Genomic DNA, 25,414 nt, shown 5'->3' with positions numbered 1-25,414 from the left:
GGAGCCATTTGGTCTCTTCTTTCAATTCAGGAAAATGGGAACCTGAACCAATTTAAATTCCCTTTGTTATCATGCATTTCCATTTGAAAGAGGTTTCGGTCTGGTCTGAGTTACTTAAAGCGATGTAGTAGTGAGTTCGGGGTGCATACAGAGTATTTGATGTTGTGTATGGATTATCTTTGAATTGATTATGTAATTGGCGTTATACATTTACCTGACTGTTAATAAATTGTTACATTTTTGATCCTTTCTGAATTACTCTGTAATTATTAACTATCTCCAGTACAGAACCGTATAATTGTAACAAAAAGTTACTGAACAGAATGGTTAAATGTGTGACTAGCTATTAAATATAAATTACCAAACAACCACTTGGCATTCTATCCAAAATTCGACAATATGATAAATGGAGTCAGATAAAGAATATTATAATCCTTTTGCCATTCAGCTGAAACCCGAACGCGTTACCTTCCTTCCTCGTTACCTTCCTTGGAACGAGATTTTAGAGATCTTACAAATGCAACTCTACACCCTTGCTTCATTTAGTATACACGGGTTCATGAATATGCAAATGAGCCCCGCTTCCACTCACTCACACAGACTCGTCTACAAGTCAATGTATCAGAGTGTTAATGAGTTTTATGTATCGCTCTTTACAACTTCGGACACATAACGGTAATTAATATGATTAGCCTATGCTTGACTACGCGATGAGACAGCTAATAATTAGGGCTGTCAAAAAAAATGGCAGAATTTTGGCTGTCCAAAATAAAAGTTTGTGTTTACATAATATATGTGTGTGTACTCTGTTAATTATTATTTATATATAAATACACACACAAGCATGTATATATTTAAGAAAAAAATATTATTTTTATACATAAAACATTTATATTTATATATATTATTGATTATATAAATGTATATACAGTATATACATGCAAATATTTCTTAAATATATACATGAATGTGTGTGTATTTATATATAAATAATAATTAACAGAGTACACACACATATATTATGTAAACACAAACTTTTATTTTGGATTTTGGATCTTTTGACAGCCCTACTAATAGTGTAAACTTTTTGTGAACTCTACTAGCAGTATTTTAGATCCGGTTCCCTGCTCGGTTATTATCAACTGCCTTGCATCAATCTGCCCTTTTATGACTACAATTGTGAATTGTCATTGATTTCTGGAATTGTTCCTCCAGAACTAAAAATAGCTGCCATTACACCAGTTCCTAAGAAGACTGGCTGTGAGGTTTCTGATTTGTCCAATTGCAGGTCTATTTCTAACCTCCCATTCTTGGCTAAAGTTCTAGAGCATGTTGTGGCTATTCAGTTAAATAATCACCTGGCACTGAAGAGTCTCTTTGAACCTTTTCAATCTGGGTTCAGACGAGGGCACAGTACTGAAACCGCTCTAGTTAGGGTCGTAAATGATCTTCTTATTGCGGCTGCATGCAGTATCTTGGTCTTACTAGATCTCAGTGCTGCTTTTGACACTATATAGCCACGTTTCCACCGCAGGAACTTTCCCCAGGAACTAGGGACTTTGGGCTCGGTGTGTTTCGACCGCAAGGTCTAAATGAAGTTCCGGGTAAATATTTCCCCCTCCAAACGGCCCTGCTCACGAGGTAGTACTTTTTCAAAGTTCAGGAACTTTCGGGGGTGGGACTTGTGCGCTGAACGTGCTGATTGGTTGAGCTCACACAGCATTTTTTTTCAACCGGCATTTTTAAAAGTCTTGCGAGGTTCGTTCTGCGTTCAGTAAATATCAGTCTTGCTCTTTCAGTCCGATGGCGCGCGTTGTCTCAGCAATCACAATGTCCGTAATAGCTGATATAAACATAGGTTGTCTTATTTTAAATCTAGCTTTACAAGCTTTCAGAATACACTTTAGTATCAGTGCTCGTCTCTTTTCCGCTGTTTTGTTAATTACCTCTTTAGTAAACCAATATATAACTAGCAAAAGCAGCGCTGCTTGAATCTCCACTTGTTATTGTTGCAGACAGTATCGCGCAAAAATGTTTACTGTCCGTCGCTGACTGGGAGGAGCAGTCGCGCGCAGTCCCACGTCTCTGGACTAAAGCCTAATCTTCGCGGTACTTTAGACCGCAGTGGAAACGCAGACAGTAGCAGGTCTGGGGGAAAAAAAACTTCCAGTAAAAAAAGTTCCTGGTACAAATTGTTCCGGGTAATTTCGGTGGAAACGGGGCTTCAGTCACTCTCTTCTGCTTGACAGGCTGGAAAATTGCTTGGGTCTTTCTGGAGCTGTACTCAGTTGGTTTCGGTCTTATTTAATGAATCGTGCCCAGTTTGTTAGCCTGTGTAACTACAAATCTGATACCGTGCCTGTTCAACAGGGAGTTCCTCAGGGCTCAGTATTGGGTCCAATTTTATTTAACATTTACATGCGGATGATACGCAGATTTACATCACCACTAGTCCTGATGTCCATTGCTCATTCATAGCTTTGCGTAGTTGTCTAGCAGAGATCAGTATCTGGATGCAGAATAACTTCCTGAAGCTGAACGGCTCCAAATCTGAATTGATGCAGATTGGTACAGTGGCGGCTTCTCGTAAGGCCGAGCAGATCAGTTTGATTGTTGATTCCAGCACGGTAATCCCCACTTCACAGGTGCGAAATCTTGCTGTCATTTTTGATCCACAGTTAACATTTGAAGCACACATAATCTCTAAAACTGCATTTTTCCACCTGAGAAACATAGCTCGACATACATAGCTCGACAACATAGCACAGAAAGGCTTATACATGCCTTCATTACAACCAGTGATGGGAATAACGGCGTTATAGATAAATTATTTTTTTCAGTAACGAGTAATCAAACGAATGACTGTTTCTCCCGTTACAACGCCGTTAGCGTTACTAAGAATAAAATGTGGCGTTACTATAATTGAGCTCACTGAAGCGGTTTTCATCCGAACAGGCTCTCTGTCAGTCGGACTTGCAACGTTTTTTTTCTCTGGTTGGTGTGTGTGTGTGGACTGGTAATCCCTACGTTATGGGGACAAAATGTCCCCACAAAGATGGCAATATACGAAATCCTCGTCCTTGTGGGGACATTTTTAGGTCCCCATGAGGAAAACATCTTATAAATCAGACTAAGTGATGTTTTTTGAAAATGTAAAAATGCAGAATGTCTCCTGTGATGGGTAGGTTTAGGGGCAGGGGCAGTGTAGGGGGATAGAATATACGGTATGTACAGTATAAAAACCATTACGCCTATGGAAAGTACCCATAAAACATGAAAACCCAACATGTGTGTGTGTGTGTGTGTGTGTGCGTGCAGGCGTGCATGTCATGTGTGTTGGGGGGTGGGAGGGTTGGTACACATAACTGATGATGATTGGTGCGTGGGAGACAAGGTTGAGGTTGATAGGTTGAGTTCACACACACACACACACCTATGACACACACGCATATGCACAGTCACACACACCAACAACCAGGAGGAGTCAGAGCGATGGCAAGTCCAACGACTTCAATAAAATTGGACCCAATACTTTCAAGTCTTGCCATCGCTCCGACTCCTCCTGGTCGTTGGTGTGTGTGACTGTGCATATGCATGTGCGTCATAGGTGTGTGTGTGAACTCAAACTATCGTTGGACTTGCCTCAACCTCAACGACTTCAAAGGTAGCTTTCGCAAACTGGAAGTATAAGCGCTACTTTTTGTTTATGTAACGTGCAACTTATGCCCAGGAAGAAAGAGTCTCTCCACGTCGATGGCAAGTAATTCTAATCTAATGAAGCGCCTCACATCATCACATGCCGCCACAACATTAGTGGCTAAAACCCAGGTGATAACGTGAGCTCCACTACCAATTTACACAATATTTGCACTATAGTAGGTCTACTGATAATATTTACAATAATGTATTGAATTTGATAGGTGTCTCTCACATTGTCCCACAGCAACATTACAATAGTGTACATTAGTGTACAATGTTTTATAATAATAATTTATTCTTTTTAGTATTTGAACATTTGAAAAAAAAAGTATCTCAGTAGTTACTTTCCCTGGTAATTAGTTACTTTTATAATGATGTAACTCAGTTACTAACTCAGTTACTATTTGTAAGAAGTAACTAGTAACTATAATTAATTACTTTTTTTAAAGTAACGTGCCCAACACTGATTTCAACTAGGTTAGATTACTGTATTGCCTTGTTCTCTGGCCTTCCAGCTGAATCGTTGAGCTTCAGTATATACAAAATTCTGCCGCTCGTGTGCTCACTCGTACTTCTCCTCGTGAACGCATTACACCGGTTCTTTCACAACTGCACTGGCTTCCCATAAATGCGAGAATTGATTTTAAATTGTATTATTTTAACATACAAGGCACTTCCTGGGACTGCACCTGAGTATCTTTGTGATCTCATCAGCCCTTATACTCTTCGCTCTGCTAACTCTTTCACTTCACCAGCCTTCACGTAAGCTAAAGACCATGGGGGAAAGAGCATTTTCATACAAAGCACCCAAGCTATGGAATATACTTCCTATTACCATCAGAAATGCACCAACGTTGGGTCACTTTAAAAAGTTGATCAAGACACATTTATTTAAGACTGTTTTTCTCGAATTAATTATTGTATTGCTTTTGTTTTTTCTGTTGTACTTTTACTGTAGCGCTTTGGGTTTAAGAAAAGCGCATTATAAATAAAATGTATTATTAATGTGTTGCTAATGTTACACAAACCATGTTCCCGTTCACCATCTCAGTATCAGTCAGTATCGTTAGAAACGCTTTGAACAACTCCAGAACGTCAGGCATATAGTTCATTATAACATCCTAATATACATCACATACATAATTCGCCTGCTATATTGCTAAACCCGATTTTTCATATCAACAGAAGAATATAGCGGGATTACCGGCTTCTCTTGAGACTCCCCTGCTTCAGAGAGTAGTTAATGATATGCTAAAGCCCCGCCCACATGTTGACGTGATTGGTTACAAGGTAGTTTGTGACATCAGAAACACCGGCGATTTCAAACTTTGCTCTTTTTTTCACTGCAGTTTTAAGGAGGAAATACTCAACAATGGTGTTGACTTATGAATTTGCACATGGTTTGTCTTAAAGCATATTAAAAACACCAGACATATAAACAACATTAAAAACTTGATTTTCACCACTTTAAGCCTGATTTAGACATACGTACAATGGTGGCGGAGGGTCTCGCCCTACACTTTTAGAGGGCATCGGCATACGGATCGGGTTTCGGGGTGAAGGAGTTTCTGGAAAAGAATAACACAATGAATGGCAAATATAATTTAAGTCACCTTATCATTCTATAAACTCATGGAGCACTGACCTGCTACAGGCTCTAGATATGTATCATCATCATCCTGACGGAAACAAAAATAGAGTAATATTAAAATTATCATAAGGAATATGGCAATTTTTGATGCTCACTCAAGCTTACCTGTCCTTCATTTGGGTCCAAGTAAACGTCTAGAAGGTCAGAGAGTACAGTAACTAAAAATGCAGTGTATCATCAACTAATAAAGTCCAATATAAAAATGAAAAGTTTGATGAACATGGTGTTGAAATGACCTTCGTCATGCTGAGGGGTCGGTGGAGGTCTCATCGGGGGTCTCTTAGGAGGGGCTTTTTTACCAGGTTTATCCTTGCGTATCACCTCAGGGGCTAGAGAGACAGAGAATACAACGTTTATTGTATACCGTGAAACACACACATTCCAGCCAATCAGAATCGAGTATTCAGACAGACCATGGTATAATCTCTGGGGTCAGCGAGAATGCATTAAACTGATCAAAAGGGACAGTAAAAAACATTTATAATGTTACAAATATGCTAAAAAATGTATTAAATGTATCACGGTTTCCACAAAAATATAAACTGTTTTCAACATTGATAATCATAAATGTTAATTGAGCAGCAAATTATCATATCAGAATGATTTCTGAAGGATAATGTGACCTTGAAAACTCCATCAAATCTGAATTTAAGACTTTTTAAGGCCTTTTTTACACCCTGGGAGTTATTATGCTGAAAATTCAGCTTTGATCACAGGATATAAATTACATTTTGCTATATATTCACATAGAAAACAGTTATTTTAAATTGTAAAAATATTTCACAATATTGCTGTTTTTACTGTATTTTTAATCAAATAAATGCAGCCTTGGTGAGACTTTCAAAACATCACCGACCCCAGACTTTTGGGGACTAGGATGTGTTCACACAAGCTAGCATCACAACCGTAAAGCACATTTTTAAAAGTTAAAGTACTTTTAATTTAACACAAACACAACCCTGATGGGCTAGTTTAGCCTTTATTTGACAGAACAGTTAAGAAAGCCTAGAAAACGAGAGGGGGAATGCATGTACATAAGTAAACTACTGAACTCTACACTGCACCAAAGCCCCAACAACAACAACACACTCTTCTAGAAAACATCAATGCCATCATGATGAGAGGATCGAGGCTGACCAGAGACCAGAGCTCAAAGACACTCACGTTTGCCATCATTGGGGTCGATGTAAAACTCTTCTGGATCGTGAGGCGGCTCTGGCTTCTAGAAGCAAAACAAACACAACTGAATCTAAAAAGTTGCACATGCCTCTTTTGTTAAATGAACTCATGTTAAAGACACGGATGCTGCAATAATTTGAGCACAAAGATGTTTTACTGGGCTTTTCACTCTCGGGAGGATCTTGGCTGGTCGTGGCGGCGGTGCTGCCTGTCTTTTGGGAATAGCCGGTTTTGGGATTCTGTCTGGATAACCTAAGAGGAGCAAACGCTATATTAGAGACTAAATCATAAATCAGCATAATTAAAATGAAAATGAAAATAAATGTTTTAGTAGTCAAATATTTCTTCCAGTCCCTACAAAGATAACTAAATAAGCCATTTGTATGGTAATTTAGATAGACAGACAGACTTACAGAATGAATATTAGAATGATAGTATGAACGAATGATAGAAGGAACGACAGAATAAAGGAAAGAACGAACAAACAAACGATAGATAGACAGACAGACAGAATGAATTTTAGAATGATAGAACAAATTAAAAATAGAATGAACGAATGATAGAACGAACAAACAAACGATAGACAGACAGACAGACAGAATTAATTTTAGAATGATAGAACGAATAAAAAATAGAATGATAGAATGAACGAATGATAGAATGAACAAACAAATGATAGACAGACAGAATGAAAGTTATAATGATAGAACGAACAAAAAATTGAATAGAATGAACGAACGATAGAACGAACAAACAAACGATAGACAGACAGACAGAATGAATGTTAGAATGATAGAACGAACAAACAATAGAATGAATGAACGATAGAATGAACGAACGATAGAAGGAACAAACAAATGATAGACAGACAGACAGACAGAATGAATGTTAGAATGATAGAACGAACAAACAATAGAATGAACGAACGATAGAACGAACAAACAAATGATAGACAGACAGACAGAATGAATGTTAGAATGATAGAACAAACAAACAAATGATAGACAGACAGACAGAATGAATATTAGAATGATAGAACGAACAAACAATAGAATGAACGAATGATAGAATGAACGAATGATAGAATGATCAAACAAATGATAGACAGACAGACAGAATGAATGTTAGAATGATAGAACAAACAAACAAATGATAGACAGACAGACAGAATGAATGTTAGAATGATAGAACGAACAAACAAATGATAGACAGACAGACAGAATGAATATTAGAATGATAGAACGAACAAACAATAGAATGAACCAATGATAGAATGAACGAATGATAGAATGATCAAACAAATGATAGACAGACAGACAGAATGAATGTTAGAATGATAGAACGAGCAAACAATAGAATGAACAAACGATAGAACGAACAACGAACAAACAAATGATAGACAGACAGACAGAATGAATGTTAGAATGATAGAACGAACAAACAATAGAATGAACGAACGATAGAATGAACGAATGATAGAACAAACAAACAAATGATAGACAGACAGACAGAATGAATGATAGAACGAACAAACAATAGAATGATAGAATGAACGAATGATAGAATGAATGATAGAATGATCTAACAAATGATAGACAGACAGACAAAATGAATGATAGAACGAACAAACAATAGAATGATTGAATGAACGAATGATAAAATGAATGATAGAATGATCTAACAAATGATAGACAGACAGACAAAATGAATGTTAGAATAATAGAACGAGCAAACAATAGAATGATAGAATGAATGACCGAACGATAGAACGAACAAACAAACAATAGAGAGACAGACAGACAGAATGAATGTTAGAATGATAGAACGAACAAACAAACGATAGACAGACAGACAGAATGAATGTTAGAATGATAGAACGAACAAACAAAGACAGACAGACAGAATGCATGTCAGAATGAATGAACAAACAATAGAATGATAGAATGAACAAACAATAGAACGAACAATGAATGTTAGAATGATAGAATGAACAAACAAAGACAGACAGAATGAATGTTAGAATGATAGAATGAACAAACAATAGAATGATAGAATGAACGAATGATAGAATGAATGAACGAATGATAGAATGAACGAAAGAATGCACAAACAATAGATAGATAGAATGAGTGTTAGAATGATAGAATAAACGAACAAACGATAGAATGATAGAACGAAAGAACAACAGATAGATAGATAGATAGATAGATAGATAGATAGATAGATCAGACAGAATGAAAGTTAGAATGATAGAACAAACAAACAAACAATAGAATAATAGATTGACCGAAATAATGATAAAATTATAGAATAAAAGAACGATAGATAGACAAACAGAAAGAATGTTAGAACGAATGATAGAACGAAATAATGAACAGACTAGATAGACAGATAGACAGACAGACAGAAAAAACATAGAATGATAGAGAAAAAAATCATAGAACGAATGATAGAATACAAACTAATGATAGCTAGATAGATAGATAGATAGATAGATAGATAGATAGATAGATAGATAGATAGATAGATAGATAGATAGATAGATAGATAGATAGATAGATAGATAGATAGATAGATAGATAGATAGATAGATAGTTGCACGGACAGACAGACAGACAGACAGTCAGACGATGGATGGATGGATGGATGGATGGATGGATGGATGGATGGATGGATGGATGGATGGATGGATGGATGGATGGATGGATGGATGGATGGATGGATGGATGGATAGATAGATAGATAGATAGATAGATAGATAGATAGATAGATAGATAGATAGATAGATAGATAGATAGATAGATAGATAGATAGATAGATAGATAGATAGATAGTTGCACAGACAGACAGACGGATGGATGGATGGATGGATGGATGGATGGATGGATGGATGGATGGATGGATGGATGGATGGATGGATGGATGGATGGATGGATGGATGGATAGATAGATAGATAGATAGATAGATAGATAGATAGATAGATAGATAGATAGATAGATAGATAGATAGATAGATAGATAGATAGATAGATAGATAGATAGATGTACCCAGGTAAACGTTCTCCTCTACTTGGCGCGGCTGGACTTTAACGGTGGGCCGCTCACATGGTGGGGCTTCATATGTATCGCCATCTTCATCCTGTAAATGCACAGATTGAAGTAAACAAAGATCTTGTTCAGACGTGTCTAAAATAAAACATCTCAAATAATAATATATAACAGCTCAGATGTATCACTTATTGGTTCACAAGTGGTAATGGTATTGAACATTGTCACTGTAAAAAAGAAAAACACTTGACTGACAGTGGATGTGTCATGAAAGTGTTTCACAAAAACAAACCAGCAATTGATATATTAATAATATGGTAACGGAAGTGATACTTTGTGGTGAAACAAGCAACAGGAAGAAAGATAAACACTGCTGTTCCCACACCTTTTAACCTTGTGTGTATTTTAGACAGGTGAACTTTGCACAATACTTACAAATTCCCCTTCCGGCCAGCCGTATGAGGAGCTGTTCTCTACAAATGTGTTTGAGAGATGGAATGAGATTTATACAGTTAATACAACACAGCATTTCGTTCTGACCAAGAGTTATTTATTATTATTATTATTATTATTATTATTATTATTATTATAACTTGTAAATAACAGTACAAAAACGCGTTCTGACCAAGAGTTAGTGCATTTCCACCATGAAGCGATGACGTATCACGACAAGAAACATTAACGGTGACAAAAAATATAAGTAAAAAATAATTAATAATCGACTCGTGAAGTAACTGACCGGCGGTATTAAAATAAAATAAAAACGATAAACCGTTTAAAACAAAATAAAAGTAACCCTGTATAACTTATTAATGCCGCAGTGCGTGCTGGGAACTCGAGTTGTTAAATTCTATCAAAACCATGATCAAAACACCTTCCACAAAACGGTCACGTTCGACAGAAACAGAAAATAAAACATACATAGCAAAAACGCTTGCTTTTTGATTATTTAAGTATATCGTGCCTTTGTAGTGCCCTTGTTGTTAGCGGTTTAAACACTGGGGTGGCAGAAAGAGAAAAGCAGTGGAAGAAAAGGCGTGTGCGCGCGTCGAGACGTCAAAAAAAAGCCACAAAGAATTGAAATACTCTTGAGTTGTTAATTTGCAAACGAACCGACCTTTCTGCTGTTTGAAAGGTCTGTATACATAGTTATTTCTTATATTTATAGGCCTATTTGTTTAATATATTTGAGGTGTTTCGTTTTTATACATGCCCTATTTAATACATTTTAATTATTAACATTGAAGCTACAATATTCGCTGCAGATTTGTTTAGCCTATAGTTCTGCCAAACTTCTTGTATTATTCATTCTTATATGAACGTTACAGTTGATATATTAACTGAGAAGATTTGTACTTTTAATCATTAATTTATTAAAACATAGCCTACGTGAAATGTGATTCAAACTGATTGAACAAAATAAATAATGATTGAAAGACTGATTAATATTTTTTTTAATTATCCCCTATACCTTCATTTTAACCCAAAGTCTTGATGTTAGGGGGGCAAAATATATGGATGTTTTAATCTATTGACTGTTTTTTACACAGGTAGGACCTATTGTCATGAATGCACCTGTTCTCCTGGGTGGGGCAGGCGGTCCACTATGTCTGTACAGAAGAAAAATAACAGGTAAAAGAGTGATGAAAGATATACAGGAGAAAAAATAATGTTTGATGAGAAAAACACTTTAGGTACTTACAGTACAGATGTTTTCAACTTCTCAAAGAAACTCTAAAAATAAAGAGATCACCATTTTCCTGAGTATTGCAGTATTTCTAAAAAAGTACACATTGAGATTGAATGACCATTTTAATTCCCAAGTCAGGTAATGTCTAAGAAGAACAATAAGTATCGTATTTACCAGTTGGTTTTGTTAAACACTTCCCGGATGGTAAAAGACTTGTATATGGCTGAATCATGCCGAAATTCTACACGTATCATATTATAATTATAAATAATGTCAGAGAAAAACACTGCACGTCACATTTTCTTTCATAACTATTCAATACATTAAAGCGGTTTTACTTTAGAGAGGTATTTAAACATGTTTTGACTGAATAAATATCAGTAAACATTCATCACAGAAACAAATAAGCATACTGTATATTGACAGCACAAACATAATAGTCATAACTGAGGTGACTAGGTAAGGGGAAGCTGAAACGTCGCTATTTTCCGGTTTTTATCAGATCAGTGGTTCAGTTGCATCATGCAGAGAACAATGTAATGCTTTATTCAGTGTGAACGAGGAGCTGAAACATTAGCGGGTTTTAAAGTAGAAAATAACTAACCTTTCTGGAATATATATGATAGATACGTATATGTATCAGTTACAGGTAGTAAAGGAAACTAAACTAAACACACCAGATTATGATTACAATGACGTTCACATATAAAACAGCAACTCAAAATGGCCATAACATGTCTGGATTCCTAAATGTATAACCATCAACTCCTGAAATAAATATAAATAATTGTACTTTACCATAATGCACGAGGTGTTCAGTTCATCAGGAAGCTCTCGGCTGTGAGGTTTGAATGCAAATCTCCTATAACTTTGTATGTGAGGACAGTAAGTAGCGTGCTAAAAGTGTGTGTGTGAGTTTGAGTATTTGCATAGCAGGTGGATGATTTAGCAGGTAACTGATTATCCCTGTTAATAACAGAAAGCCCTTCGACCGGCTCTGAGTTCACTAAAGCACTTTGTTCTCTCTCATGTCTGATGTTTAGACGCATCTGACCACAGACGGAGCGCAGTCGGAAAGAAGAAGTGTTATCAAGCCGTTCAGAGGAACAGAGTTTGGTGACATGAGACTGAACATCACAAGAGACGTCTGTGTGTGTGCAGCACCTGTGAGCGTCTCCAAACCCTGGGGATCATCATCCGTTCCTGAGCTCAACCTGATGATGGCAGTGTTAACACACTGAGTGTTTGAACTGCATCAAGTTTAAAGAAAACTGATTATTTCAATGTAGAGAACAGCAGATTTTACATCATAATAATATTTCACAATATCACCTTTTTTTTGTATTTCTGATCAAATAAATGCAGCGTTAGTGAGCAGAAGAGACAAAATTTTGAATGGTGATATGCAATTCTTCTTCTGTGTTCCAGATAAAAATGCGGGATTATCATTTGATATTATGTGAGTATGAATCAATTTGATTACTCAATTATCATTTTGACTACGTATTTCAAATATGTAAGAATTTATCATTTAGACTTCAGGCAGGCAGACAGGAAGTTACTGAGTATCTCGTGTTGCTTTAGAAGAATGTTAGAAAGAATTTTGATTAGATATGTTTGAGAGAGATAAAGCAGGTACATATTTACAGCCTGTTTGTAAGCTACATTTCTTGTTTTACATGTTCCATCAAAACCCAAACCAGCATTTCAATGGCTAGTTTCACCAACGATTATCAGAGAGAACAGCTGTTTTCTATGTCAATATATGGTAACACTTAACATTAAGGTTGTATTAGTTAACATTAGTTAATGCATTAGTTAACATGAACAACACAACACCTCTGTTCAGCATTAGTTCATCTTTGTTAACGTTAGTTAATAAAAATACAGCTGTTCATGGTTTGTTCATGTTAGTTCATGTTAACAAGATTTGAATAATGCATTATGCATATCTTAACATGTTCTCTATATGGCAGTGGTGCTATATAGCACCTTAGTCAGTGGTGCTATATAGCACCTTAGCAAAAGAACCGCTGAAGCACAAAAATTGGTGCTATACAGCAGTTAAAACGGTTCCCCTATGATTATGAGTCAAGAACCAATTTTAATTTTTTACATTTAAAAAATGTTAAGGTTGTACAACAACATAAAATCTTAGTACCAATTTCCCCTAGCTTTTTCTTGTTGACTCAACCTTTGTAAATTTGACTTGACCCTGTTGACTTGACTCAACTTGACCTTATTTGTTTTCTGGAGAGATGCAACTATTCTGTAACAAATCTTTTGTAGTTGAGCCAATTCAAGAAATGTTGTCCATTGGAAACAGTAGTTCTTAAGAATTAACAGGTTTAGATGTTGATTTTTTTAATTGAAAATAATTTGGTCATCGCCGTTATGGAGATCAATGTTTAATTTGGTTGGGCCGCTAGCCTTTTTGTGTGAGTTTGTGCTCTTTGTAACAGTGTTTAGCAAAACACATAATTTGTTGCTAAGAAAAAAACCAAGATGATCAAGTTTTCAGCCTCATAAACTCTAATAAATCAATAATCTTATTTCAGACCAATATTTTTACAATATTTAATATTTTACCAGCAAAACTTTGTTGCACCAGATCAGACATTCTGAATTTAAAATACATTATTAAAATAAGTATTTTGCCACACACAGACATCAAGAATCTAAACAATGGTGACATGCTTCATGCCACAATGCCTGCTGGGAGCCAACAAAGTATTAAAATTATGGCTCCCAGCATGCACTGTGGCATGAAACATGTCACCATTGTTGAGATTCATATGCTGATGCTTGATGTCTGTGTGTGTGTCTAAAAAAGTTCCCACAATCTATTTAAAAATCAAAATTCAGAATGACTGATCTGCTGCATAAAACTTTTGTTGGTAAATATGATATATATTATTCACAAATAATCTCTTTCAATCAGGAATAAAGTAGTAAACTACTCCACTTTATAATGCTGTTATCTAGATCACCTGATCATTGGTTACGGCTTTCTTTGCAAAAACTTAAGTGTTACATTAAGTGTAACACTGTTACAAAAACCACAAACTTACATAAAACACCAAGAGTCAAACTGCCCAACTAAAGGGAACACTGATCACCATAATTGTGACCAAAAATTTTCAATAAAAAATTCTACATCTGAACCTGTTAATTCTTAATAAGAACTTCTGTTTCCAATAGACACAAAATGTTGAATTGGCTCAACTACAAAATATTTGTTACAGAATAGTTGCATGTCTCCAGAAAATCAGCCATTTCAACTTTTTTCAATTTGTGTTTTTTACATTGCAGGAAAAATCAACCAGGAAATTCACCTTTAGTGCTTCAAGAAGAAGTCACACTGGGTTGGCGGGACATGATGGTGAGTACATCAAGTCTGCGGGTGTGTGACACGGTCAATGCAATAGAAAAAAAAGTCCTGCACACTGTGAAACTGCACCAGGAAATCTTAATCAAACATTCAGATATTTTTATAGCATTATAACCAGTATTTCAGGATAAACTGAGATCTTAACATGCACATTACCTGAAAAAAAGGTCTTTTGATTTATCTGTTTCTGACATCTGTGTTGTCAGGGGGCTGGACTCAATCAAGAGCACAAAAATGAGAAGATGCAGGTCAGAAGATCACTTGCAGACGTCTGACACACACTGATCCTGATGGCTCCCGCTGTGATTCTCATCGGCTGTCTGCTGGCCACAATGAGCTGCTTAACCACAGGTAACATTCACTTCAGATGCACTTTTTTTTATCAAGTTTGGTAACACTTTATTTTAAGGTGTCATTAGCCGTTTTTCCATTTCCCTCCAAATTGTGCAGTTTCTGCGGTGGCTGGGATATACATAAACCTACCAACATCCGTGGCATAATTTTAGGAATGACTTCGCGAGAGGAAAATTATACGTTTTAGTCGCATAACAGCGGTTAATGGAAACGTTGTCATTTCGCAATAGTTTTTATCGACATTTATAAAATATTGCACATTTTGCGCAAATCTGTAATGGAAATGCGGCTATTGTTACAGTGTAATTATATATTGAAGTACTGTGTCATATCAATTAATAACATGTACTTACTATAGGGTTAGGGTTTGGTTTAGGGTTAGTTGCATGTAATTATGCATAGTTTACTGTTATAACTATGGTAAGTACATGTCAAATATGTAACAAGGACACTGTAAAATAAAGTGTTACCAACGTTTTTATTACATAATTCGATTTCATTAATTTTAATCACTTTGAGAGATTTTGAGAAGCACCATCAGGAATGATTCAGAAACAGATGGAATAATTACACTGCACCATTATAAAAGAGCAAACTGTAAAAGCTTTAGATTCTCTCATTGTTAATATTAAAATGTCTTTCATTCCATAGCTCAAACTACCACATCAATTAATGGTGCTACTGAATCACCTAATGCAACTAATTTATCCGCCAGTGCAACTAATATGCCGCCCAACGCTACTGACACATCACCCAACCCAACTAATGGGATGCCCAACACTACTAATATGCCGCCCAATGCTATTCACACATCACCCAACCCAACTAATGGCATGCCCAACACTACTAATATGCCGCCCAATGCTATTCACACATCACCCAACCCAACTAATGGGATGCCCAACACTACTAATATGCCGCCCAATGCTATTCACACAACACCCAACCCAACTAATGGGATGCCCAACACTACTAATATGCCACCCAATGCTATTCACACATCACCCAACCCAACTAATGGGATGCCCAACACTACTAATATGCCGCCCAATGCTATTCACACATCACCCAACCCAACTAATGGCATGCTCAACACTACTAATATGCCGCCCAATGCTATTCACACATCACCCAACCCAACTAATGGGATGCCCAACACTACTAATATGCCGCCCAATGCTATTCACACATCACCCAACCCAACTAATGGCATGCTCAACACTACTAATATGCCGCCCAATGCTATTCACACATCACCCAACCCAACTAATGGGATGCCCAACACTACTAATATGCCGCCCAATGCTATTCACACAACACCCAACCCAACTAATGGGATGCCCAACACTACTAATATGCCACCCAATGCTATTCACACATCACCCAACCCAACTAATGGGATGCCCAACACTACTAATATGCCGCCCAATGCTATTCACACATCACCCAACCCAACTAATGGGATGCCCAACACTACTAATATGCCGCCCAACGCTACTGACACATCACCCAACCCAACTAATGGGATGCCCAACACTACTAATATGCCGCCCAATGCTATTCACACATCACCCAACCCAACTAATGGGATGCCCAACGCTACTAACGCATCACCCAACGCAACTAACATGCCGTCCAATGCTACTAACGTGTCTCCGAATGCAACTACAACGAATGCAACAACTACTACAACGACACCTCAGACTCCCTTGCGTAAGTGTTTCTTGTGTTTGATTAATTCAATATTTATACGTTATATAATTTTGTGTGAAATTGCATTAACTGTGTTGATTTGTTTGATGTTTCTGTCATAGATGGAAGTTGTGGGAATCCAGATCTGTGCTGCTCTGGAAGGAATGACGGTTGTCGCCGCTTCAACTGTTTTTGTGACGTTGCTTGTCTGAGATTCCACGACTGCTGCCCTGATTTCAAACCCACCTGCCTCACAGGTATTCAGAAACATTCATACGGAAAATCGGATTTGTCTGCGCTGAAATGAATCACTGACTGTCATTCAGCCTCATCGCTAATCAGATTACGTTGAGTGTTCTAGTGTATAATACAAGAGTAAAGCTCTTCACTGTGGGTAAAGCTCTTCTTAAAAGAGTAATTAAGTACTGCACATATACTGTACATTTTAATTTGAGAAATATTGATAAATCTGCACCTCTTTCCCTTTTACAGTCAAAAACAGCACCAACAGCACCCAACCAAACACTCTGCCAATAACAGGTATGTTCTTAAATCTTTACATCTGAATTGGATGCCAAATATTGCATTTACCTTTTTATAGCAACCAATAATAATAATAATATCCTTTATAATAATGATAAATAGTGAGTGTACTGACTCCTGCACTTCTATAGGATCGTGTTCAGAGCCGACTCTGTGCTGCAGTGGCACAAACTTCAACTGTTTCAGAGGCTGTTTTTGTGACGAGGCCTGTAAACTGCTCAATGACTGCTGTCCCGACCTCAACAGCACATGCAGTAAGAACCCGCATTTATTGCCAGATTAATTCTGAATCCTCTCAGATACAACATTCATGATGTTTGTCACTTTCTCTATAGCTTTCAATACCACAACCGCAGCCCCTCCATTCACCACCCCTGCAAACCCTCAATTCAACACCACTGCAAACCCTCAATTCAACACCACTGCAAACCCTCAATTCAACACCACTGCAAACCCTCCATTCAACACCCCTGCAAACCCTCCATTCAACACCCCTGCAAACCCTCCATTCAACACTCCTGCAAACCCTCCATTCAACACTCCTGCAAACCCTCCATTCACCACTACTGTAGCTCCACCCAAAGGTAATTCATTTGTGTGTGTATGAACATGTAGATCAGAAAACACTGATCACCATAATGGTGATCAAACATTTGCTGCATCTAAACCTCTGTTAATTCTCAAAAAGAGTTACCATCACTGTTGCAACAGAAGGACAGTGAAACCTGAATCCACTAATAAGTGCTTTGGTCTTTTGCAGATGTTCTCACATTACTGACTAATCTGGAGGTGGAGGTTTTGGCCGGGGAATGGTCCACTGAAGAAGAGCGTCAGGCTGCACTGCGTGAGGTGAGCGGAGCGGTTCTGACTGTTTGACTGCGTCCAGTGGATGTGAATCGGGACGCAGCTTTATTGTGCTCTTCTTCTTCATCTGCTGTTTTCTCACATCCTGTCATTTTGCTTCTTAGGTTGCCGCTATGCTGGAGAATTCCTTAAGAGCGTATAATACTGACATCTACTCTTTTGAGGTCACGAGAATTGAGCCGGTATCACCATGTGACTGAGTCAGAGAGGAACATACATGAATAAATCCTCATCGCTACTGTCATACGAAAGTCATACGACTTTTACTATTTTAATATGAGATTATTTATCAGGGTTCCTACAGGGTTTGGAAAAGTATGGAATTTGATTTGAGTAATTTCCAGGTCTGGAAAAGTATGGAAAAAATATTTATGTTTCCAGACTATTGTCCCTATTTCATTTTCTAAATATAAAATTAATAATTTCTAAATGTATATAATAAATATATACACAATTGTTTTTTTTTTTCAATTAATGAAAAACTTGTAGCCTAGCTATGGCAGTAAAGGTCAGACCTGTGTGTTCCTTCCTTTTCACAGTTCAACAGTGGTTAACACAGCACTTTGTAGTTTGAGAAAGCAAGTTGGGTTTGAGGATAAAACACGTCGATGGTGGAGTTCTTAAAGGAATAGCACACCCAAAATGAAAATTTGTCATTTATTCACCCCCATGTCTTTCAAAACCATAAGACTTTATTATATTAATATTTTTTATATTTTAAATCTGAGAGATTTTAGTTCCTTTATTAAAGGACTAGTTCACCCCAAAATGAAAATGTCCTAATCATTTACTCACCTCAATGCCATCCAAGATATCCATGCCTTACTTTCTTCAGTGAAAGATAAATTAAGTTTTTGAGCAACCAACTGAGTTGGTTGCCATTTTGGAAGGCATTGGGGTGAGTAAATGATTAGGACATTTTCATTTTAAGGTGAACTAATCCTTTAAATATCTTCATGTGTCCAAGATTTCCAAGATTAACAAAAGTCTTATTAGTTTAGAATGACATGAGGGTAAGTATATTATGATAGAAATTTCATTTTTGGGTAAATTAATAACCCTTTAAAAAAATTGTGACTGATTTAGCATTTTGATCGTTAAGGTCACAAAAGGCAATATTTTAATATAGGATTTCTAAATATTAGATTGCCTACATAGAGGTTTTGACTCAGAGTGTAATAGACTTGTCGGTGCCGATAGCATTGTGGGTAAGTCTGTCGCCATGTAGTAGTGCTGTTGTGCTTCGGGAGACCCGAGTTCGAGTCCTGCCTCATGGACTTTTCCCAATCCCGCCCCCCTCTCTCTCCCACCTTACTTCCTGTCTAGCTACTTTCCTATCCTAATAAAAGGCAAAAACGCCAATACTAAATCTTTAGAATGTAACACTTGTTAGCAGTTGAATTTGAAAACAATTTATCAGAACAAGTTAAATATGGTCGGGAAAAGTATGGAATTTTGAAAAGAAAATTGTGTAGGAACCCTGATTTATGGTGATGTTCAACTTAAACTCTGTTAACACTACCATTTAATTTGTGTGTGTTTTAATCTTAAGCATACAAGCATTGTACATGTTTGATGCAAACTATGGAAATTGAGATTTTATGTTTTGTAATAATGTTTTTTTTTTGGTGGTGGGCGGAGGGTGAATTCCTGTCTGTATGGTTATTTTTCTGCGTCTGAATTCCTAAATGTTTAACCTGCAATTAAATAAATAATTGTACTTTACCATAATGCACGAGGTGTTCAGTTCATCAGGAAGCTCTCGGCTGTGAGGTTTGGATGCAAATCTCCTAAAACTTTGTATATGAGGACAGTAAGTAGCGTGCTAAAAGTGTGTGTGTGAGTATTTGCAAAGCACTTTGTTCTCTCTCATGTGTGATGTTTAGACGCATCTGACCACAGACGGAGCGCAGTCGGAAAGAAGAAGTGTTATCAAGCCGTTCAGAGGAACAGAGTTTGGTGACATGAGACTGAACATCACAAGAGACGGTCTGTGTGTGTGCAGCACCTGTGAGCGTCTCCAAACCCTGGTGATCATCATCCGTTCCTGAGCTCAACCTGATGATGGCAGTGTGAACACACTGAGTGACCACATGCATTCGTTCACACACACATACCATGAATTAAACCCCGATTGCGCTGCTTCAGTAAAAAGAATTTGATAAAAAACTGATTAAAAAATATAATTTCTGTTTCCTTCATGCTTTTAGTAATTATCTGACTCTGGCGTCAGTGTGTGTTGACAGGAGGCTGGACAGACACATGATGGGTGAAGAGGAAACAATCCAGGGCATAAAATAAAATCTCAGAGAAGATGCAGGTCAGAAGATCACTTGCAGACGTCTGACACACACTGATCCTGATGGCTCCCGCTGTGATTCTCATCGGCTGTCTGCTGGCCACAATGAGCTGCTTAACCACAGGTAACATTCACTTCAGATGCACTGTTTCTGTGTCAGATTTTGATATAATATTCAATACAGAATTAGTAAAAAAAATAATTTCACTTATTGGATAATTTTGAGATGCACCATCAGGAATTTCAGAAACATATGGAATAATTACAATACACCAATGAACAAAACAAGATATTAAACATTTGACTTTTTCATTCCACAGCTCAAAGTACCTTTCCACCTACCACAGATCAAACTGACACTGCAGCTGTACTAACCACGGATCCTACTACCACTACCACATCAATTACAGCTATACCTACCACAACACCACCAGCTTCTACCACATCGACAACACCTACACTGACGACAATTGGTGGAATTACAGATTTTTTTACAGACAATTACAGTGCCACCTACACCACGACTACTACGGCTCCAATTCCAGTCCCTCCACCAACATGTGAGGCAAAAACTTGATTATTTAAATGTTATATTGCTATAGTAACTGAATTTTGTTATATTGTACATCACATTTATGTATTTTAAGAATGTAATTAAACATGCAATTTAATTCCACCATTGTAAAACATCCATGCACATTCATAGAAATATTTCCTTGTTACGTACAACGTCTTAGACGGCGCTCTGTGGCTCCAGACTTTAGGTACCACAGTGCGACCTCCATCCCTGTAACCACACGGCCTGGAGAGACCAATGCAACAACCACTACAACGACAACTCAGGCTGTGTTTCTTGTGTGTGATCGATTCACTGTGGCATATATTATTACATTAACTGATGTGTTTGATGTTTCATAGATGGAAGTTGTGGGAATCCAGATCTGTGCTGCTCTGGAAGGAATGACGGCTGTCGCCGCTTCAACTGTTTTTGTGACGTTGCTTGTCTGAGATTCCACGACTGCTGCCCTGATTTCAAACCCACCTGCCTCACAGGTATTCAGAAACATTCATACGGAAAAACGGATTAATCTGCACTGAAATGAATCACTGACTGTCATTCAGCCTCATCGCTAATCAGATTGCGTTGAGTGTTCTAGTGTATAATACAAGAGTAAAGCTGTTCACTGTGATTAAAAGAGTAATTAAGTACTGCACATATAGTGTACATTTTGATTTGAGAAATATTAATAAATCTGCACCTCTTTCCCTTTTACAGTCAATAACAGCACGACAGCACCCAACCAAACACTCTGCCAATAACAGGTATGTTCTGAATTGAATGCCAAATATTGCATTTACCTCTTTATGGCAACCAATAATAATAATATCCTTTACAATAATGATAATAGTGAGTGTACTGACGCCTGCACTTCTATAGGATCGTGTTCAGAGCCGACTCTGTGCTGCAGTGGCATGAACTACAAATGTTTCAGAGGCTGTTTTTGTGACGAGGTCTGTAAACTGCTCAATGACTGCTGTCCCGACCTCGACAGCACATGCAGTAAGAACCCGCATACACACATACAGGGATGTTTATTGAGCTAATTTTAATCAGAAGCTCTCTTTGAGTTGAAACATGTTGAGAGATTGAGAGGATTGTATGTTTTAGCAAATATTCTGTTCTTGATATGAATGTTGTTTCATGCACTGCATTCAGTGTCACTGTAATCTGTATTGTATTTATTGGCAGATGAATCCTGAATCCTCTCAAAAACAATGACACTGTCACTTTCTCTATAGCTTTCAGTAACACTGCAGCCCCTCCGGTCACCTCCAGTGCAGCCCCTCCGGTCATCTCCAGTGAAAACCCTCCGGTCACCTCCAGTGCAGCCCCTCCGGTCTTCTCCAGTGAAAACCCTCCAGTCTTCTCCAGTGAAAACCCTCCGGTCATCTCCAGCGCAGCCTCTCTTGTCACCTCCAGTGCAGCCCCTCCGATCATCTCCAGTGAAAACCCTCCGGTCATGTCCAGTGAAAACCCTCCAGTCTTCTCCAGTGAAAACCCTCCGGTCATCTCCAGTGAAAACCCTCCAGTCTTCTCCAGTGAAAACCCTCCGGTCATCTCCAGCGCAGCCTCTCTTGTCACCTCCAGTGCAGCCCCTCCGGTCACCTCCAGTGCAGCCCCTCCGATCATCTCCAGTGAAAACCCTCCGGTCACCTTCAGTGCAGCCCCTCCGGTCACCTCCAGTGCAGCCCCTCCGGTCACCTCCAGTGCAGCCCCTCCGGTCATGTCCAGTGCAGCCCCTCCGGTCACCTTCAGTGCAGCCCCTCTGGTCATCTCCAGTGAAAACCCTCCGGTCATCTCCAGTGCAGCCCCTCCGGTCACCTCCAGTGCAGCCCCGCCGGTCATTTCCAGTGCAGCCCCTCCGGTCATCTCCAGTGCAGCCCCTCCGGTCATCTCCAGTGCAGCCCCTCCGATCATCTCCAGTGAAAACCCTCCGGTCACCTTCAGTGCAGCCCCTCCGGTCATCTCCAGTGAAAACTCTCCGGTCATGTCCAGTGAAAACCCTCCAGTCTTCTCCAGTGAAAACCCTCCGGTCATCTCCAGTGAAAACCCTCCGGTCATCTCCAGTGAAAACCCTCCAGTCTTCTCCAGTGAAAACCCTCCGGTCATCTCCAGCGCAGCCTCTCTTGTCACCTTCAGTGCAGCCCCTCCGATCATCTCCAGTGAAAACCCTCCGGTCACCTTCAGTGCAGCCCCTCCGGTCACCTCCAGTGCAGCCCCTCCGGTCACCTTCAGTGCAGCCCCTCCGGTCATGTCCAGTGCAGCCCCTCCGGTCACCTTCAGTGCAGCCCCTCTGGTCATCTCCAGTGAAAACCCTCCGGTCATCTCCAGTGCAGCCCCTCCGGTCACCTCCAGTGCAGCCCCTCCGGTCACCTTCAGTGCAGCCCCTCTGGTCACCTCCAGTGAAAACCCTCCGGTCATCTCCAGTGCAGCCCCTCCGGTCATCTCCAGTGCAGCCCCTCCGGTCATCTCCAGTGCAGCCCCTCCGGTCACCTCCAGTGCAGCCCCTCCGGTCATCTCCAGTGCAGCCCCTCTGGTCATCTCCAGTGCAGCCCCTCCGGTCACCTCCAGTGCAGCCCCTCTGGTCATCTCCAGTGAAAACCCTCCGGTCATCTCCAGTTCAAACCCTCCGATCATCTCCAGTGCAAACCCTCCATTCATTTCCAGTGCAAACCGAATCATGAAGCTTCGAAGCATTATGAATCAGTGAGTTGAATCATGATTCGGATCGCGTGTCAAACCGCCAAACGTGACTTTGGCGATCCAAACTGCTGAATCGACTCACTGATTCATAACGCTTCGAAGCTTCATGATGCCGTGTTTTGAAATCGTCATCACTATATAAGTCGTTATTTAGGGTTTTTTTGCGCACAAAAACTATTCTCGTCACTCCATAAAGTTATTGTAGAACCACTGTAGTGAGATGGACTTTGTAACGACGTCTTTAGTACCTTTTAAGGGTCTTGAGAGTGTACCGTGCATTGAGCCAATGGAGGCCTTTCTGAGCCATCAGATTTCAACAAAAATATCTTCATTTGTGTTCCGAAGATGAACGGAGGTCTTACGGGTGTCGAACGACATGAGGGTAAGTAATTAATGACAGAATTTTCATTTTTGGGTGAACTAACCCTTTAAGAGGTGCATTATGTGAATGCTTGGCAAAAGAGATGCCTTTAATCTATATTTCAACAGTCTGAGCCCCGAACCAGTATCAGGAAGGCTATTCCAGAGTTTATGAGCCAAATGTGAAAACGCATCCGGAAAGTATTCACAGCGCTTCACTTTTTCCACATTTTGTTGTGTTACAGCCTTATTCCAAAATGGAATTAATTAATTATTTTCCTCAACATTTTTACAAACAATACCCCATAATGACAACGTGAAAGAAGTTTGTTTGAAATCTTTGCAAATTTATTAAAATTAAAAAACGAAAGAAATCACATGGACATAAGTATTCACAGCCTTTGCCATTACACTCAAAATTGAGCTCAGGTGCTCCTGTTTCCAGTGATCATCCTTGAGATGTTCCCTTTCGAGGGAACTCGCACTGCATCGAGACGACACTTTGGGGATGCTCCCTTAGCATCAGCGAATCTGAAACCAGAATGCCAACTAGGCCAATCCGATTGGCGTGCGTGATGACGTAACCGTGACGGCATACCCGGAAGTATAAAAGGGGAGCTGGAACGTAATGTCAGCAGTTAATGCTCTTCAGCATAGCGCTCTGTGTCAAAACTCTGTCTGTCTATTTATTGTTGTACGTCAGTGAAAGTGTGTGATTGAAATGGAGTGTGAAAAAGTGAGAGAGTTCAAGCAGTGTGTGCATCCTTGCCCTCGCTACATGTCGGGCTCGGATACACACCTGCTGTGTGTGCACTGCCTGGGCGTTCAGCATGCTCGAGCGGCTCTCGAGGGAGCCGCTTGTGAGCATTGCGAGAAGCTGACACTCAGGGTGCCCCTCGGCTGGCCGTGCTCGATGAGGCCGGCCAGCCTCGTGAGCCCCGTGGATCGGGCGAGGCTGGTCATGGGGCTCACGGATGGACTGTCAGCGGGACTGGGGACTGCTGAGGCATCTTCCCAGTCTTTGTCTGACAGTTCAGATGTTCTCCTTCCCCGTGTGGAAGCCAGCGCTGCGGCTTCTTCCCCCGGGGCGGAGGACCCGATGTGTGAGCGGTCTGATTCTGAGGAATCGGACGTGCTCAGCATCGAGGCAGTCGAAGTTATAAGCACTTCTTAAATATGCAAGATTCCATCTCGCGATTGCTGAAAAAAGGCAGCGCGCAGGTTATGGGTCTGCAATTAAAGTGAACACACGCGATCTGTGTGCATGAGATACTGACCGTATAGTACGATAAATCAGTATTGTCTGATATGGCTGCATTTAAGTCTGAGGATTTAAATGAGATATGATCTGACTCTGAGGAGTTAGATATTCAGCCTGT

General features: G+C 39.2%; 2 protein-coding genes across 2 annotated transcripts in view; one reads left to right on the top strand and one right to left on the bottom strand.

Annotated features, from left to right (window-relative positions):
• The window catches only part of LOC307132875 (uncharacterized protein), a 30,291-nt gene extending 17,869 nt beyond the window's left edge, over positions 1–12,422 (bottom strand). The window contains exons 1-11 of the mRNA XM_079827465.1: positions 12,066–12,422; positions 11,280–11,311; positions 11,153–11,187; positions 10,013–10,050; positions 9,578–9,668; positions 6,687–6,781; positions 6,515–6,572; positions 5,587–5,679; positions 5,456–5,484; positions 5,345–5,378; positions 5,192–5,267 (exon numbers count right to left, since the gene is read on the bottom strand). Coding sequence (XP_079683591.1) covers positions 5,192–5,267; positions 5,345–5,378; positions 5,456–5,484; positions 5,587–5,679; positions 6,515–6,572; positions 6,687–6,781; positions 9,578–9,668; positions 10,013–10,050; positions 11,153–11,187; positions 11,280–11,311; positions 12,066–12,068 — 584 coding nt within the window. The 5' untranslated portion in view covers positions 12,069–12,422. The remainder of the gene's footprint in view (positions 1–5,191; positions 5,268–5,344; positions 5,379–5,455; positions 5,485–5,586; positions 5,680–6,514; positions 6,573–6,686; positions 6,782–9,577; positions 9,669–10,012; positions 10,051–11,152; positions 11,188–11,279; positions 11,312–12,065) is intronic.
• A 2,213-nt stretch (positions 12,423–14,635) lies between these two features.
• Positions 14,636–19,829, top strand: LOC307132874 (uncharacterized protein). Its single transcript, XM_079827464.1, has 9 exons — positions 14,636–14,649; positions 14,865–15,009; positions 15,664–16,725; positions 16,827–16,961; positions 17,197–17,244; positions 17,379–17,501; positions 17,583–17,831; positions 18,008–18,096; positions 18,216–19,829. Exons 2-9 carry the CDS (start codon positions 14,949–14,951, stop codon positions 18,309–18,311), a joined length of 1,863 nt encoding a protein of 620 aa, XP_079683590.1. The 5' UTR covers positions 14,636–14,649; positions 14,865–14,948; the 3' UTR covers positions 18,312–19,829.
• The last annotated feature ends 5,585 nt before the right edge of the window (positions 19,830–25,414 follow it).

The sequence above is a fragment of the Gobio gobio genome (assembly GCF_949357685.1).
Source record: "Gobio gobio genome assembly, chromosome: 10".
NCBI classification, from domain to species: domain Eukaryota; kingdom Metazoa; phylum Chordata; class Actinopteri; order Cypriniformes; family Gobionidae; genus Gobio; species Gobio gobio.
Note: the sequence above shows the minus strand (reverse complement) of the source record. Positions and strands in the feature narration are given on the sequence as shown.

What these genes read in the sequence shown, in the direction of transcription:
- LOC307132874 (XM_079827464.1), top strand. Translation starts at nt 14,949, where the DNA reads ATGGCTCCCGCTGTGATTCTCATCGGCTGTCTGCTGGCCACAATGAGC. An exon ending in AAACACTCTGCCAATAACAG is followed by an intron (nt 17,245 to 17,378) that starts GTATGTTCTTAA and finishes GCACTTCTATAG; the next exon opens with GATCGTGTTCAGAGCCGACT. An exon ending in TACTGTAGCTCCACCCAAAG is followed by an intron (nt 17,832 to 18,007) that starts GTAATTCATTTG and finishes GGTCTTTTGCAG; the next exon opens with ATGTTCTCACATTACTGACT.